Source organism: Cetorhinus maximus, chromosome 23 (assembly GCF_964194155.1).
Source record: "Cetorhinus maximus chromosome 23, sCetMax3.hap1.1, whole genome shotgun sequence".
Taxonomy (NCBI): Eukaryota; Metazoa; Chordata; class Chondrichthyes; order Lamniformes; family Cetorhinidae; genus Cetorhinus; species Cetorhinus maximus.
This window is the reverse complement of record NC_135901.1, coordinates 9,336,571-9,353,238: the sequence shown is the minus strand read 5'-3', so window position 1 is coordinate 9,353,238 and position 16,668 is coordinate 9,336,571. Positions and strand designations below refer to the sequence as shown.

At 45.7% G+C, this 16,668-nt stretch overlaps 2 protein-coding genes and 1 long non-coding RNA gene across 3 annotated transcripts in view; all 3 read left to right on the top strand.

Annotated features, from left to right (window-relative positions):
- LOC144696877 (uncharacterized) overlaps positions 1-3,063 on the top strand; it is a 45,199-nt gene extending 42,136 nt beyond the window's left edge. The window contains 1 exon segment of the mRNA XM_078568588.1: positions 2,305-3,063. Within this exon segment, the coding sequence (XP_078424714.1) occupies positions 2,305-2,887 (583 nt within the window). The 3' untranslated portion in view covers positions 2,888-3,063.
- LOC144698212 (uncharacterized) overlaps positions 1-16,668 on the top strand; it is a 298,967-nt gene that overhangs the window by 45,995 nt on the left and 236,304 nt on the right. The gene's annotated exons all lie outside the window — the stretch shown is intronic.
- Positions 11,407-11,782, top strand: LOC144697595 (uncharacterized). Its single transcript, XR_013580400.1, has 2 exons — positions 11,407-11,650; positions 11,699-11,782. It is a non-coding gene; the product is annotated as an uncharacterized LOC144697595 (long non-coding RNA).

The following is a 16,668-nucleotide window of genomic DNA, read 5'->3' as shown; positions in this document are numbered from 1 at the left end:
TTCCCTATGGCAGACAACAGGAAGACTCCTCTGTAATTACTGCAATCAGATTTGTCTCCCTTCTTGAATATAATCACAGTCACAGTGTCCCAAAGATCCCCCGGCATTCACCCCTCTTCTCAATGAGGAATGTAACAGCAGCAGCAAACCCCACATCACGTAAATGAATAAAAAAAGTGGAAGACAGAGTCTCGATTGAGGAGTTCTTCAAAATATTCTCTCCAGTGAGCACTGACTGCCTCCATGTCCTTGATGAATTCCCTCCATGCTTGGTTTTCAGTGGGGTGGGTCCTTGAGTGTTTGGGTCATAGATGGTCTTGACAGCGCTGAGGTGTTGGTGTCCACGAGTTGTTAGACCTCCTGCTCACCATTTGTTAAATATCATGTGCGTTTTAACACCTCCCCTCATCGATTATTATCAACGACAAGATCCAGGAAAATGTGGATCATTTTCCATATCTTGGTAGCTTCTTTTGTCGAAGGCAGACTAGATGATGAAATTCATCATCACCGCTAATATTCCAGCTCAGCCTTCAGCCAAATGAAGAACAGAGTATTTGAGGACCAGGATGTCAAACCCGAGACTAAGATCATGGATTACTGGGCAGCAGTGATCCCCACACTCCTAAAGTCCTCAGAGACTTGGACAACCTAGAGCAGGCACCTCAGAGCACTGGAGAAGTCCCACCAGCAGTGCCTTCACAAGATCCTCCAAATCTGGTGGCAAGAAAAGTGGTCAGCCAGCAGCATCCTCTCCCAAGCCAACGTGCCCAGCATTAAGGCGCTAACCACTCAAAACCATCTCCACTGGGCAGGACCTGTCGTTCGTGTGCCTGACACCAGGCTACTGGATCAACTGTTCTTCTTGGGACCTCGGTCACAGCAGGAGACTCTCAGGAGGATAATGGGAACATTCAGGGATGTCCTCAAAGCATCCCTGGAGTGAACAAACGACCCCACAGACTCATAGGAATCCCTGGGTTGCAGCTGACCAAACTGGAGGTTTATTTCTGAAGGCACCAAACACATTGAAAGACTTCATGAGGAGTATGCAGGGGTGAAGTTGAGACTTCAGAGAGCACACAAACCACCAAACACCTCATCTACCCAACCCTTCAAACACCACTTGCCCACATGTGACAGAGTCTGCCGAATACACACTGGACTTATCAGCCATCTCCGAGTGCAATGAGCGAGAATGGAAGCAAGTCATCCTCAATTCAGAGGAACTGCTTAAGTAAGAGAGTCAGGATGAATCAGAAGGGTGGGGCTTCCTTGATGACAGGCCAGGTTACCCAGGTGACTGCCACCATCTTGGTAGAGGCGTGTTCAGCAGGCAGGGTGCATTCGTGTCCATCTTGGTGAGGTAACAGAGAGTGGGCAGGGCTTCAGGGTTCCAGTGAGCAGGAGAGAAATTATTGACTCATTCTTTTTACTCTTACTTTGCACACAACGGCTGGAGAGCTGAATCCAGTCAGAGTAAAGGGAGAGAGAAAACTGGGAGTTGAGGAAAGAAATGCTGGAGATGGTGAGATGGGTTTGGATTTTAGCATAGGGATGAGAGAGTGTGTGGGTTAGAGATTTACAGCTTCAAGGGAAACACTGTTCCATAGAAACTAGATTTCTCTGTTCTGAATTTCTGTTCTTATAGTGGTGACTTTTATAAACTTATTTTACAGGGCATTAGAAGGGGAGGATTTACAGATGGGAAACTCAAATCAAACTTTACATCAAGTTCTGGTAGAGTCACTCACTTCATCAGGACCGGAATATTATCAGATTTTGAATGTGGAGGGAGAAATGTTTGTCTGTTCTGTCAGTGGGAAAAGGTTTCAAACATCAGTGTGACTGGAAAAACACCAAGACACATACACACCCGAGTGAGAGTATTCAGTGCACTGACTGTGGAAAGAGCTTTATCCAGTTACGCAGCCAGGAAAAACATCACACCATTCACAGTGGGGAGAGACTGTACACGAGTTCTGTGTGTGTACAAGGCTTCAACTGATCATCCAACTTGGGGGGACAGAAGGACACCAGCAACACGGAGAAACCATGGAAATGTGGTGACTGTGGGAAAGGATTCAATTACCTGTCCCGACTGGAGATTCATCGACACACTCACACTGGGGAGAGACCGTTCACCTGTTCCAAGTGTGGGAAGGGATTCACTCAGTCCTGCCACCTGCTCACACATCAGCAAATTCACATTGGGAAAGGACCTTTTAAATGTCCAGACTGCGGGAAGTGCTATAAAAGTTCCAGGAAACTGTTGTGTCTTCAACATGTTCACGCTGACAAGAGACCGTTCAGGTGCTCTCATTGTGGGACTGGGTTCAGGAAATCATCTCAACTCACTGTACACCAACAAATTCACACTGGGGAGAGACCATTCACCTGCTCCGAGTGTGGGAAGGGATTCAGTCATTCATCTAAGCTGCTGAAACACCAGCGTATTCACTCTGATTTGAGACCATTTAAATGTCCTGACTGTGAGGCGAGCTTTAAAAACAGCAGTGATCTGCTGAGACACCAACAGAGTCACACTGGAGAGAGGCCGTTCGCCTGCTTTGAGTGTGGGCAGGGATTCTCTCGGTTATTCACCCTGCTGGAACACCAGTGAGTTCACATGGGGGAGAGACCATTCACCTGCTCCATGTGTGGGAAGGGATTCACTCAGTTATCCCACTTGCAGCAACACCAACGCACTCACACTGGGGAGAGGCCGTTCAACTGTTCCATGTGTGGGAAGGCATTCACTCAGTTATCCCACTTGCAGAGACACCAACGCACTCACACTGGGGAGAGGCCGTTCACCTGCTCCGTGTGTGGGAAGGGATTCACTCGGTCATCCCATCTGTTGACACACCAGCGAGTTCATGAGTGACAACATGGATTGAATTGTGCTGTTTCTGCTGTTAATCACACCCAGGTCTGAATGTGTGGTGTGTAAGAAATGTGCCCCAGCTGCTCTCTTCCATGGTTCAGAGCTCCCAGACACGGAACAGAAGGCTCCTTTACAACTGTGTTTAGAGTCAGGAAGAACAACAGTGAATGCTGGAAACATTCTGTCAAGCCAGAGATTGTGTAAAACTGTGATCTGTTCCTGACTGAAAGTGAAACGGCAGGTTTAAATTTCCAGTCAGGAACTGATTGTGGTAATTATGCTACAAGGATTTAAAATGTTTGTGTGACATTCTTGATTCTACCAATGTAAGGCAATAACAACAAGTTGCATTGATATAGAACCAATAACATAGTAAAACATCCCAAGGTGCTTCACAGATGATCAAAAACTTGGTCAAAGAGGTAGATTTTAAGGAGGAGAGAGTTTTAGGAGGGAATTCAAAATCTGGGGCATCGGCAGCCAGTGGAGTGATGTGGGTGGTGGATGTGCAAGTGGTCAGAATTAGAGGAGTGGAGGGAGCTTGGAAGGTCGTGGAGCAGGAGGAGGTTCCAGAGACTGTCTGTCATGGAGAGAGTGGCTGCCTCCATGAAGCTTCAAGCATGACTCTGAAATGGGTCCCTGCAGGTCATGACCATGGCCGTGCAGGAGATGTCTGCTGCCTTAAACAGGATGACAGACACTGTATCTGTGACCTTACAACAGGTCACTGATCTCCACCAAGCTGCAGCAGAGTGGGAGGAATGATGTGGCGCTGGTCCAGGAGAGGGATGATGGAAGTGGGAACTCCGATCAAAGTGTTCCAGCCTCTCACCCATTAATCACCCCCCCAACCTCAAGCCATATGTGGCCCTGGCTCACAACACGCACCCCCCCCCCTCCCCCGTCTCCCAGCAGCTGAATCTGCCCCTGCACAGATACAGGTGGATCAGTCTTTGCCGGGATCCTGAGGGGCTCTGAAACCCGGAGGTTGGAGACCACAAGCCCCTCGGCAGTGAGAGCAGGGATGTGAAAAGCCTGTCTCTCCCTCTGCTGAAACCACACAGGATGCACCTTGTAGAAGCAATCAGAAGGGTCTGGGCTGGAAATTGTAATTCACCAAGGGTGTGCACAGGGGGTTTGATAAAATATTAATTTCCTTTTTAAATAATGACAGAAAATGTATTGATTGGAACCACTTGGAAGCTCTTGTCCATTCTGACATCCCGAGGTCCAGCTCACCCTCTCACTGGGTTTGTGCTGAATGTCAATCCAGGCTGGGAGCCATTGGGTGGATGTGCAATGGGTGGATGAGTGGGTGAAGGAATGTTCAGTGAACAGGGAGGGAGGGGGAGGAGGGGGTGGGGAGTTGGTGCTGCTGGTGGGAAGTGTTCATTCTGAAGGAGTCCCATCTGAAACAGTGACCATTCATTTATCACTTTGAAATGATTGAGCTGCTGTGCATTTTCCCATTTTTGTTCTTTTAGTTTTCCAGGATTTATATATATGTTTTCTTTTTACAAAAACATTCTTATTGTAACACTGAAATCCAGAGCATTTTAAATCTGTCAAACTCAATCCCCATCGAGTACACAGAAAGACTCAACTGATTCTAACTTTTTCTGTTATCAATAAACAAAGATCTTACAAGATGTTTATATGGGGAATTGTTCTTCTTTGAGACCAGGGATGGTCAAACTATGTCCCAAAATTCAGATCTGGGCCTTGAGCCTGGGCTATCGGGCCCACATACATGGAGCACCATTACCCGATGTCCTCCATTCCCGATTTTAATCTCTCCACCATTGGTGGCTGTGCCTTCAGCTGCCTGGGCCCTGAGCTCTGGAATTTCTTCCCTAAACCTCTCCACCTTTCTACTTCACTTTCCTCCTTTAAGGCACTCCTTATAACCGATCTCTTTAACCAAGCTTTTGGTCATCTGACCTAATATGTCCTTATGTTCATGTGAAACTCCTTGGGATGTTTTATTATGTTAAAAGCTCCATTTAAATATAAGTTGTTGCAGATGTTGTTGTATCTCAGTCAGACCCGACCACTTACTGAGTGAGTGAGTCTGTATAAATGCAACTCAGTCACAACTTGTTAGAACAGACCTGGGGAGAAAGAAGCTCTGAACTAACCACTGGACTTCCTGTTCTCCACAATTGGGAAAAGGTGATCCCTTCCATACATTCAGAATGACTAATAAAGTCATTAATGTTGATGTGCTGTTGTGAGCTGCATTATTTGTTAGAATTAGAGTGAAGGAGTGAGGGACTGAGTCACCAGTTTAAGAACCTGAACCTTGATGTGCAGGGCACAATTTCAAAGTTTGCAGACGATACAAAACTTGGAAGAATTGTGAACTGAGTGCAGAATTTCAAAAGGACATAGATAAGTTGGTAGAACTATAGAAAAGTTACGGTGCAGAAAGAGACTATTCAGCCCATCACATCTGCACCGGCCAAAAAAAAGTAAAGAAAGTAACTGCTCATTTTAATCCCACTTTCCAGCACCTGGTCGGTAGCGTTGCAGGTTACAGTGCTTCAGATGCAGATCCATGTAGCTTATAAATGACTTGAGCTTTTCAGCCTCAACCACTAATTTAGGCAGTGAATTCCAGATGCCCACCACCCTCTGGGTGAAAACGATTTTCCTTAATCTTTCTACCAATCACCTGAAATCTGTGCCCCCTGGTAATTGACCCCTCAGCTAAGGGAAACAAGTCTTTCCTGTCTACCCTATCTTGGCCCCTCATAATTTTGTACACCTCAACTAGGTCACCCCTTAGTCTCCTCTGTTCAAAGGAAAACAACCCTAGCCTATCCAATCTCTCCTTATAGCTGCAATTTTCAAGCCCTGGAAATATTCTTGTAAATCTCCTCTGTACTCTCTCCAGAGCAATTGTGTCCTTCCTGTAATGTGACCAGAACTGTACACAAAGTTCCAGCTGTGGCCTAACCAACATTTGATACAGTTTCATCATTACATCCTGTTTTGGTGTTCAACAACTCACCCAATAAAGGAAAGCATTCCATATGCTCTCTTTACCACCATATCCACCTGTCCTGCCAACTTCAAGGACCTATAGACATGCACTCCAAGGTCTCTCAGTTCCTCAACCTCTCTCAATAACTTCCCATTTATTGAGAATTCCCTTGCTTTATTTGCCCACCCCAAATGCATTACCTCATACTTTCAGGATTGAATTCCATTCGCCACTTCTCCGCCCGCTCGACCAAACCATTGATATCATTCTGGAGTCGACAGCTATCCTCTTCACTATCAACTACATGGCCACTTTTTATGTCATATGCAAATTTCCCAATCATGCCTCCAAGATTTCAGTCTAAATCATTAATATACACAACAAACAGCAAGGGCCCCAACACTGAACCCTGTGGAACACCACAGGAAACCATTTTCCATTCACAAAAACAGCCATTGACCATTACCCTTTGTTTCCTGTCACTGAGCCAACTTTGGATTCAACCTGCCACCTTCCCCTGTATCCCATGAGATCTCACTTTCCTGACTAGTCAGCCATGTGGGACCTTGTCAAATGCCTTACTGAAATCCATGTAGACAACATCCAGTGCATTATCCTCATCAATCCTCCTTGTCACTTCCTCAAAAAATTCTGTTAAGTTAGTAAGACATGATCTCCCCCTAACAAAACCATGCTGACTATCCCTGATCAATCCATGCTTTTCTAAGGGACAGATTATCCTGTCTCTCAGAATTGTTTCTAATAATTTGCCCACCACTGAAGTCAGACTGACTGGCTTATAATTTTCCGGCCTATCCCTCGCACCCGTTTTAAACAGTGGTACAATGTTCACAGACCTCCAATTCTCTGGGACCTCGTCTGTATCTAGTGAGGATTGGAAAATGATCTTCAGAGCATCTGCTATTTCCTCCCTGGCTTCATTCAACAGCCTGGGATACAATCCATCTGGCCCTGGTGATTTATCCGTCTTCAAGGCTGCCAGCCCCTCCAGTACTTCCTCTCTCACTATGTTTATTGTATCTAATAATTCACACTCCTCTTTAACTGGAATGTCTGTATCATCCATCTCGTTGAGAACCCTGCCCATACCATCTGTACCACAAGTTACCTTGTACATCTCTGATAGGCCCTACCTTTTCCTTAGTTATTCTCTTGCTCTTAATGTACTGGTAAAACATCTTAGGATTTTCTTTGATTTTACCTGCCAATATTTTTTTAAATCCTCTTTACTTTCCTAATTTCCATTTTTACTTCACCCCTGTACTTTCTATACTCCTCTAGGCTTCCTACAGTATAAGTCTTTTGTGACTGTCATAAGCTTTCTTTTTATGCTTTATCTTGGCTTGTATTCTTCTGGACAACCAGGGAGATCTAGATTTGGCAGTACCACTCTTTTTCTTTGTAAGGACATGTCTACACTGTGCCTGTAGAATCTCACCTTTGAATGCATCCCACTGGTTTGACAGTTTTTCCTTCTAATAGCCGTATCTAGTCCACTCTCGCCAGCTCACCTCTCAGCTTAGTAAAATTTGTCTTCCCCTAATTTAGAACTTTTACTCCTGTTCTATCTTTGTCCTTTTCTACAATGCTGCTAAATCTAACCAGATTATGGTCACTATCTCCAGAGTGGTCCCCACTGCTACTTCATCCACTTGCCCAGCTTCATTTCCTAAGACGAATTCTAGAATTGCACCCAGTCTCACTGGGCTTGTTACGTGCTGGCCAGAAAGGTTCTCTTGAATGCAGTTTAAGAATTATGCGCCCTCTGTACCCTTCACAGTGTGTTCATATCCCAATTGATATTAGGGTAGTTGAAGTCCCCAACTATTACTGCCCTATTGTTTTTGCACTCAGAAATGTGTCCACATATTTGCTCTTCTAACTCCGTTCCACAATTTGGGGGTCGATAGTACACTTTTAGCAGTGTGGCTGCCCTTTTTTATTTCTGAGGTCAACCCATATGGCCTCATTTGATGCTTCATTTAGTATATCATCCCTCCTCACAGCTGTAATTGATCCTTTAATCGATAATGCTGCATCCCCAACTTCTTTATCCCCCTCCCTATCCTGCTTGAAAACTCTATATCCAGGGATGTTTAGCTGCCATTTTAGCCCCTCCTTAAGCCAGATTTCCATTATACCAATGATATCATGCTGCCATGTGCCTATCTGTACCCTCAGCTCATCGGCTTTATTTACTATGTTCTTTGCATTTACATATACACTTTTTAACACTGCCAAGTTCCTGTGCTGTACATTTTTTAACCTGTGCTGCTTCTGTCTTTCAGAGTCACTCATTAATTCTCCATCTCCCGTTCCCTGCTCTGAATTTTCCCTCAGGTTCCCATTCCCCTGCCAATGTAGTTTAAACCAAACCCGTCTGCCCCATCCCCTGCACCTCCAACAGCACTAGCAATTCTCCTTGTGAGGATATTTGTCCCTGAATCACAATGCAGAAGAGGCCCTTCGGCCCATCGAGTCTGCCCCGACACATGAGAAACACCTGACCCATCTCCCTAATCCCATTTACCAGCACTTGGCCCACAGCCTTGAATGTTATGACACGCCAAGTGCTCATCCAGGTACTTTTTAAAGGATGTGAGGCAACCCGCCTCCACCACCCTCTCAGGCAGTGCATTCCACACCGTCACCACCCTCTGGGTAAAAAAGTTTTCCTCACATCCCCCCTAAACCTCCTGCCCCTTAGCTTAAACTTATGCCCCCTTGTGACTGACCCTTCAACTAAGGGGAACAGCTGCTCCCTATCCACCCTGTCCATGCCCCTCATAATCTTGTACACCTCGATCAGGTCGCCCCTCAGTCTTCTCTGCTCCAACGAAAACAACCCAAGTCTATCCAACCTTTCTTCATAACATAAATGTTTAATCTCAGGCAACATCCTGGTGAATCTCCTCTGCATCCCCTCCAGTGCAATCACATCCTTCCTATAATGTGGCGACCAGAACTGCACACAGTACTCCAGCTGTGACCTCACCAAGGTTCTATACAACTCCAACATGACCTCCCTACTTTTGTAATCTATGCCTCGATTGAGAAAGGCAAGTGTCCCATATGCCTTTTTCACTGCCCCACTAACATGCCCCTCTGCCTTCAGAGATCTATGGACACACACGCCGAGGTCCCTTTGTTCCTCAGAACTTCCTAGTGCCATGCCGTTCATTGAATACTTCCCTGTCAAATTACTCCTTCCAAAGTGTATCACCTCACACTTTTCAGGGTTAAATTCCATCTGCCACTTATCTGCCCATTTGACCATCCCATCTATATCTTCCTGTAGCCCAAGACACTCAACCTCACTGTTAACCACCCGGCCAATCTTTGTGTCATCCGCAAACTTACTAATCCTACAACCCACATAGTCATCTATGTCGTTTATATAAATAACATAATAGGGGACCGAGCACAGATCCCTGTTCAGGTGTAGACCTTGTATAGGTCCCATGTTCCCCAGAACCGGTCCCATTGCCTCAGAAATCTGAGGCCCTCCCTCCTACACCAACTTTCCAGCCATGTGTTTATTCGCTCAGTTCTCCTATTTCTATACTCGCTTGTCATAGTGTCATAGAGGTCTACAGCACAGAAAAAGGCCCTTCGGCCCATCGAGTCTGCGCAGGTCAAACGAGTACCTAATTATTCTAATCCCATTTTTCAACACTAGGCCCATAGCCTTGTATGCCATGGCATTGCAAGTGCACTTCCAAATACTTATTAAATGTTATGAGGCTTTCTGCCTCTACCACCCTTTCAGGCAGTGAGTTCCAGATTCCCACCACCCTCTGGGTGAAAAAATTCTTCCTCACATCCCCTCTAAACCTCCTGCCCCTTACCTTAAATCTCTTGGTTATTGATCCCTCCACCAAGGGGAAAAGTTCCTTCCTGTCTACCCTATCTATGCCCTTCATAATTTTATACACCTCAATCATGTCCCCCCTCAATCTCCTCTGCTCCAGGGAAAATAACCCCAGTCTATCCAATCTCTCCTCACAACTAAAACTCTCCAGCCCAGACAACATCCTGGTAAATCTCCTCTGCTCTCTGGTGCAATCACATCCTTAAAATGTGACTCTGGTGGGACTTGAACCCACAACCTTTGAATACCTGACCTATCACTGATGAGAAGGCCAACATGCTGTCCATTGCACCACAGAACCATGTGGGAATAATCCTGAGATTACTGCTTTAGAGGCCCTGCTTTTCAGTCCCCTTCCTAACTCCCTAAAGCCAGGGGCTCCAGCAATCTCTGCCTATTTCTCTTGGACTGTCTGGTGGTCACCCATTTCATAGAGTCATAGAGTTAGTTATACACCACAGAAACAGGTCCTTCAGCCCATCGTGTCTGTGCCGGCCATCAAACCCTGATCTATTCTAATCCCATTTTCCAGCACTTGGCCCGTAGACTTGTATGCTGTGGCGTTTCAAGTGCTCATCTAAATACTTCTTCCTTTCTGCCTCCAGGCTCCTAAGCTGCGATGTGGCCACCTCTCTGGTGGAATGGGCGGACAGGTGGCAGATGAAGTTCAATGCAGAGAAATGTGAAGTGATTCATTTTGATACGAAGAGCATGGAGAGACAATATAGAAATAAAGGGTACAATTCTAAAGAGTGTACAGGAGCAACTCACCGAGTTCCATCCCCCTGCCTTCTTCCCCTAACCCTGTACATTCTTCGTTCTCAGGTAACAGTCTCATTCCCTTTTGAATGCTTCAATTGAACCTGCCTTCACCACACCCTCAGGCAGTGCATTCCAGACCCTAACCACTCGCTGCGTAAAAATACATTTCTGCTCATATCACTTTTGCTTTTTTGACTAATTACTTTGAATCTTTGCCCTCTTGTTCTGGATCCTTTCACAAGCAGGAACAATTTCTCCCTATCTACTCTGTCTGGACCCCTCACGACTGAATAGTTCTATCAAATCAAACAACTCCTTCTCAAGTACCGTATAGGTCAGGTGATTTCTTGGAAGAGGCCTGCTTGTTGACAGTCCCAAGGTGAACTTATGACCTTTTTAAAAAAAAAATCCCAGGTTAGCATCCACATGTCCAGATCATGCCAAATCCTTCCATTTTGTAAAACAAAACTTCAGTCTTGAGAGATGTGAGTCCAACAGAATGGCAATATATTTCCAAGTCAGGATGGTGAGTGACATGGAGGGGAATTTTCAAGTGGTGGTGTTCCCATGTGTCTGCTGACCTTGTCCTTCTCGTTGGTAGTGGTCATGGGTTTGGAAGGTGCTGTCTAAGGAGCCTTGGTGAATTCCTGCAGTTCATCTCTTAGATGGTACACACTGATGCTGCTGTGTGTCGGTGGTGGAGGGAGTGAATGTTTGTGGATAGGAGTCCTGGACCAAGGAAGCCAACTGACAACAGCATTTTAATTGGCTCCTAACCAGGTGACCAGGGTTCGTGTAGCTGAAAGTGCAGCAGAAAGTTCCTGGCCTGCAAAGAGAAAACGCCTAAAATCTCTTTTCCTCATATCTCTATAACCTGCTCTGAGGAAACCCCTGTAAAATGGAAAGGGGGAAAACCACTGTTAGAGACATTGAAAAGCAAGTTCTCAACCAGAGAAATAAAAACTGTAAGTGCTGGAAGACCACCTCATGTCATTAACAAAGAACTGAAAGGAATTGGAAGACATTGATCAAAATCAACCATCAAATCCTGTGCTCCGGACTGGTGCTATTGAACTGTTTTATCCTACCCTTAAAATCCATGTTTTGTGTGTCTTATGTGTGTGTATAAGGATTTAAGAAGAGGGTAGAGTTTAAGTTATATTGTTAGAAGTTAGCAGTTCATATTTCCTATTTTTGCCACTGGTTAAAGACAATTTGTTCAATAAACAGCTATTTACTTATTAAATTTACAAACCTGGTGTTCCCATTCTGTTAACCTAAGTTAAACAGTTAGGTAGAATTGGGGCAATTTGGTGGTTTGGTCAAACTTTTCACATTTGTCAGACTCGGAGAACAGTGGGGCTTGATATTACAGCGCACTATCCCCAGTGAGGCGTGGCAACAGTGAGAGCACCTGAATGGTGTCTCGTCGGTGTGAACATGTTGATGGTAGGTCACTTCGCCCAAAGATTTATCGCACTTCCCAGAATTTGGACACTTAAAAGGTCTCTCCTTCGTGTGAATTTGCTGGTGTGTCAACAAGTTGGATAACTGAATGAATCCCCTCCCACATGGAGCAGGCGAACGACCTTTCCTCTGTGTGAATGCGCCGATGAGCTTCCAGTTCGGGTGGATAATTGAATCCCTCTCCACAGTCCCCACATTTCCACGGTTTCTCCATGGTGTGGATGATGTTCCTCTCCAGATTGGATGATCAGCTGAAGCCTCATCCACACACAGTACACGTGCATGGTTTTTCCTTGCTATGAATGGTGTGGCGCTTATTCAGGCTGTATAACTGGTTAAAGCTCTTTCCACAGCGAGTTCACTGGAACACTCTCACTCGGGTGTGTGTGTCTCGGTGCTTTTCCAGTCACAATGATGTTTGAAATCTTTTCCCACAGACAAAACAAACAGGGAAAGATGGGAGAGAAACTAGAGAAAGATGTGGTTTGGGGGTCAGTGAGGGGAAGTTCAGAGGCAATTTATCCTGGTAGACAAGTGGAAGGGAGGGAAGAAGCAGAGGCAGCTGATCAGATTCTCTCAATCTTAGTGATAAAGAAGTTCCATGAGCAACTCAAATGTGTTGTTGGAGATGAGAATGGCAGAAACAGGGAGAGGGAGAGCCCTCTGAGGAACTAACTTGTTAGTGAGATATTAAAAAGATTCAACACACTGTGCATGTTTAACACAAAGCTGATTTACTTGACTTTTATCCAGAATATTAACCCCAGTAATGCGAATAGAGTTTATTAACATCAGCAGAAACAGACACCAATGAACATGGGTCAGTTCTGGGTGAAATTAACAGAAAAATCCAATGACTGTAGTTACTTGTGAATTTGCAGGTATCTCAGCAGATAGGACGACTGAGTGAATCCCTTCCCACACTCGGAACAGGCGAATGGTCTCTATCCAGAGTGAATTCGCTGGTGTATAGTGAGTTGAGATGATCTCCTGAAGCCACTCCCACAGTCAGAGCACCTGAATGGTCTCTCATCAGTGTGAATACGTTGATGATATGCCAGGTCACCAGAACATTTATAGCATTTCCCACAGTCTGGGCATTTAAAAGGTCTCTCCCCAGTGTAAACTCGATGGTGCCTCAGCAGGTGGGATGACTGAGTGAATCCCTTTCCGCACTCAGAGCAGTTGAATGGCTTCTCCCCGGTGTGAATGCGTCGATGAACGTCCAGCTTGGATGGGTAACTGAATCCCTTCCCACAGTTCCCACATTTCCACAGTTTCTCCCCAGTGTGACTGTGCTTGTGTCTCAACAAGTCAGATGATGGATTGAAGCCTCATTCACACACTGAACACGTGTACAGTTTCTCTCCAGTGTGAACGGTGCTTTTTCCTTCCATGTTCAAAATCCAATCATATTCAGGTTAGGAGAAAATTGGGCGACTCTGTCAGATCCTGATGTGATTTCTTTTGAGCTTCATGAATGTAAATCCTCCCTCTCTAATATCCTGTGAAATTGATTTAAAACAGATAAAAGGGAGTGACACAGAACCCACAAGAACACAAAGACAAGTTGTGAAATTGAGCAACATGAATCTGGTAATTTGTAGAGCCAGCACTAGGAAAAGGTGACCATGAAGGCTGCCGGGTTGTCATAAAATCCCTACTTCTTGGGTTAACAGTGAGGTTGAGTGACTTGGGCTACAGGAAGATATCGACGGGATGGTCAAATGGGCAGATAAGTGGCAGATGGAATTTAACCCTGAAAAGTGTGAGGTGATTCACTTTGGAAGTAGTAATTTAACAAGGAAGTATTCAATGAACGGCATGACACTAGGAAGTTCTGAGGAACAAAGGGACCTTGGTGTGTGTGTCCATAGATCTCTGAAGGCAGAGGGGCATGTTAGTGGGGCGGTGTAAAAGGCATATGGGACACTTGCCTTTATCAATCGAGGCATAGATTACAAAAGTAGGGAGGTCATGTTGGAGTTGTACTGAACCTTGGTGAGGCCACAGCTGGAGTACTGTGTGCAGTTCTGGTTGCCACATTTTAGGAAGGATGTGATTGCACTGGAGGTGGTGCAGAGGAGATTCACCAGGATGTTGCCTGGGATAAAACATTTAAATTGTGAAGAGGTTGGATAGACTTGGGTTGTTTTCATTGGAGCAGAGAAGACTGAGGGGCAATCTGATCGAGGTGTACAAGATTATGAAGGGCATGGACAGGATGGATAGGGAGCAGCTGTTCACCTCAGTTGAAGGGTCAGTCACGAGGAGACATAAGTTCAAGGTGAGGGGCAGGAGGTTTAGGGGGGGGATGTGAGGAAAAACATTTTTACCCAGAGGGTGGTGACGGTCTGCAATGTGCTGCCTGGGAGGGTGGTGGAGGCGGGTTGCCTCACATCCTTTAAAAAGTACCTGGATGAGCACTTGGCACGTCATAACATTCAAGGCTCTGGGCCAAGTGCTGGTAAATGGGATTAGGTAGGTAGGTCAGTTGTTTCTCACGTGTTGGTGCAGGCTCAATGGACTGAAGGGCCTCTTCTGCACTGTGTGATTCTTCACTGATGTCACTCAGGGAATGGAACCTGCCACCCTTACTTGGACCTACACAGAATCTGGCCTCTATGGGAGGAGGGAGAGAGGCAGAGAGAGAGAGGGAGAGATTGGCTGGGTAGTAGCGGGCTAAGGAGAGGGATTTTATATATGTATAACTCAACCAGTACTTTGACAGAGTCTCCCAAACCCTGAGCCTCCACCGCCCAGTACCATCAGGGCAGCAAGCTCCAAGTTCCCCTCCAAGTCACATGGTCCTGACTTGTCAGGATGTACTGGATGTACCACAAGCTGTACTTTCCTCCATTTAAATATTTGATGAATTCAGTGACAATGTCAGATCTGAATGTTATGTTTAGTTGAGTTTTCTGTCTTGAAACCGTATTCTAACCTCCGATAAAAGGAGTTTCCAAAATCCATCTCTGTCAGTCCAGGACAGAAATGCACAACATTCTCTCCTCCTGCTGACAGGGACAGGGATGGCCGCGCATGCGCTCCGCTGCACATTGACCCCTATAAAGATGGCGGCCGTTAACCCGGACCTGTCTCCGAGGGGACACTCGGTGCAACCCCGCGACCGTTGGCTTGTTATTCGCGGTCTCAGGCCTCCACTGAGTGATTTTCAAGCTTCCCGCCCACTCCATTCCTCCCACTCTCCGGTTCCATTGACTCCAGTTGGAGCCCACGTCGCCCTGTGTCCGAGAAAAGTCCCAAAGCTCGCGCCCCAATTGGTGCAAACGCGGTACCTGTGGCTCCTTCTTTGGCGTTTGAAGCCTCCCCTCCCACCCACCCACCGACCGACCGACCGACCGCCCACCCCTAACGCTGCCTCCGCTTATCCGCCTCCTTCCCGCCTGAAGATGAGACAAACAAGCGTCTGTGCATGGACATCACCCGCACTGCGCATGCTCCAGATCACAATGCCGGGAAATGATTGACGGAAGCTCCGGACCAATAGGATGAGGGGGCGGGACTGCAGGACCGAGCGGGAGCGGCTGGTCCTCCAACCAATTGGAGTGAATGAGGGGCGGAGCTGAGCCCGGATCTCCCTCATTGGCTGAAACTCTGATTTGTCTCAAACTCCAGGAGAAAGCTGCGCCCCCCCCCCACCCCCCTTAAACCAGCTTATATTTCACCCCTCTCCTATTTTTACTTAGTTCTGTTGAAGGGTCATGAGGACTCGAAACGTCAACTTTGTTCTTCTCCGCCGATGCTGCCAGACCTGAGTTTTTCCAGGTATTTCTGTTTTTGTTTTGGATTTCCACCATCCGCAGTTTTTTTGTTTTTATATTTTGGATCTTTCTGTTTGTGGCTTTAAACAGATGAAACCTTGTGGGTATGGAGCAAACATTTCAACATTTGTTGCTGAAATGTGGGAACATGATGAAACAATGCACAAACAATTCAAGGGCTGAGTTAAAGGAATAACTGGGCAGACAGGGGATGACACCATTAGAACAAAGAGTCCCTGGTTTCAATAAATGAAGCGGTAGAAGGTTTAGGACAGGTTAGGGGGAAGGTTGATACTGTCATCATTCAGAACAACACAGAATGTAAAGGAAAAACTGATCTCAAAGACATCTCCTTGCAGTATGTATGGATCAGATACATACATCATTTAATGCCTTTAAAATTTGTATGTTTTCTCAATCGAACAATTATATTGTGTTCTGTGGTTACCTACCATCCTGCAAATGAAAACAATTTCTCGCTGTGTAGATGAAAATTCCTCAAAACCTCAACATCTCTATTAAATCTCTCCTTAATCCCATCTTCTCCAGTCTATCCACAAAACTGAAATCCCTCATCCTTGAGATTATCCCAGTAATTCTTCCCGAGATCCTTTCCAATTCCTTGACAGCTTTCCGAATGTATCGTACTCAGAATTGGACATAATAGTTCAGTTTAGAATTAACCATAGATTTATAAAGATTCATTGTATCTTCCTTGAATTGTACTCCATGCCTCCATTAATAAAACCAAGGTCTCCATTAGCTTTTATCAATCGCTTTGATCAACTAGTCCTGTCACATTCCAAGATTTTTTTTTGCTTACACACCCAGGTCACTCTGTTCCTGCACTCTGTTTAAAATTGTACCACTTAGTTTATACTGCCTCTCC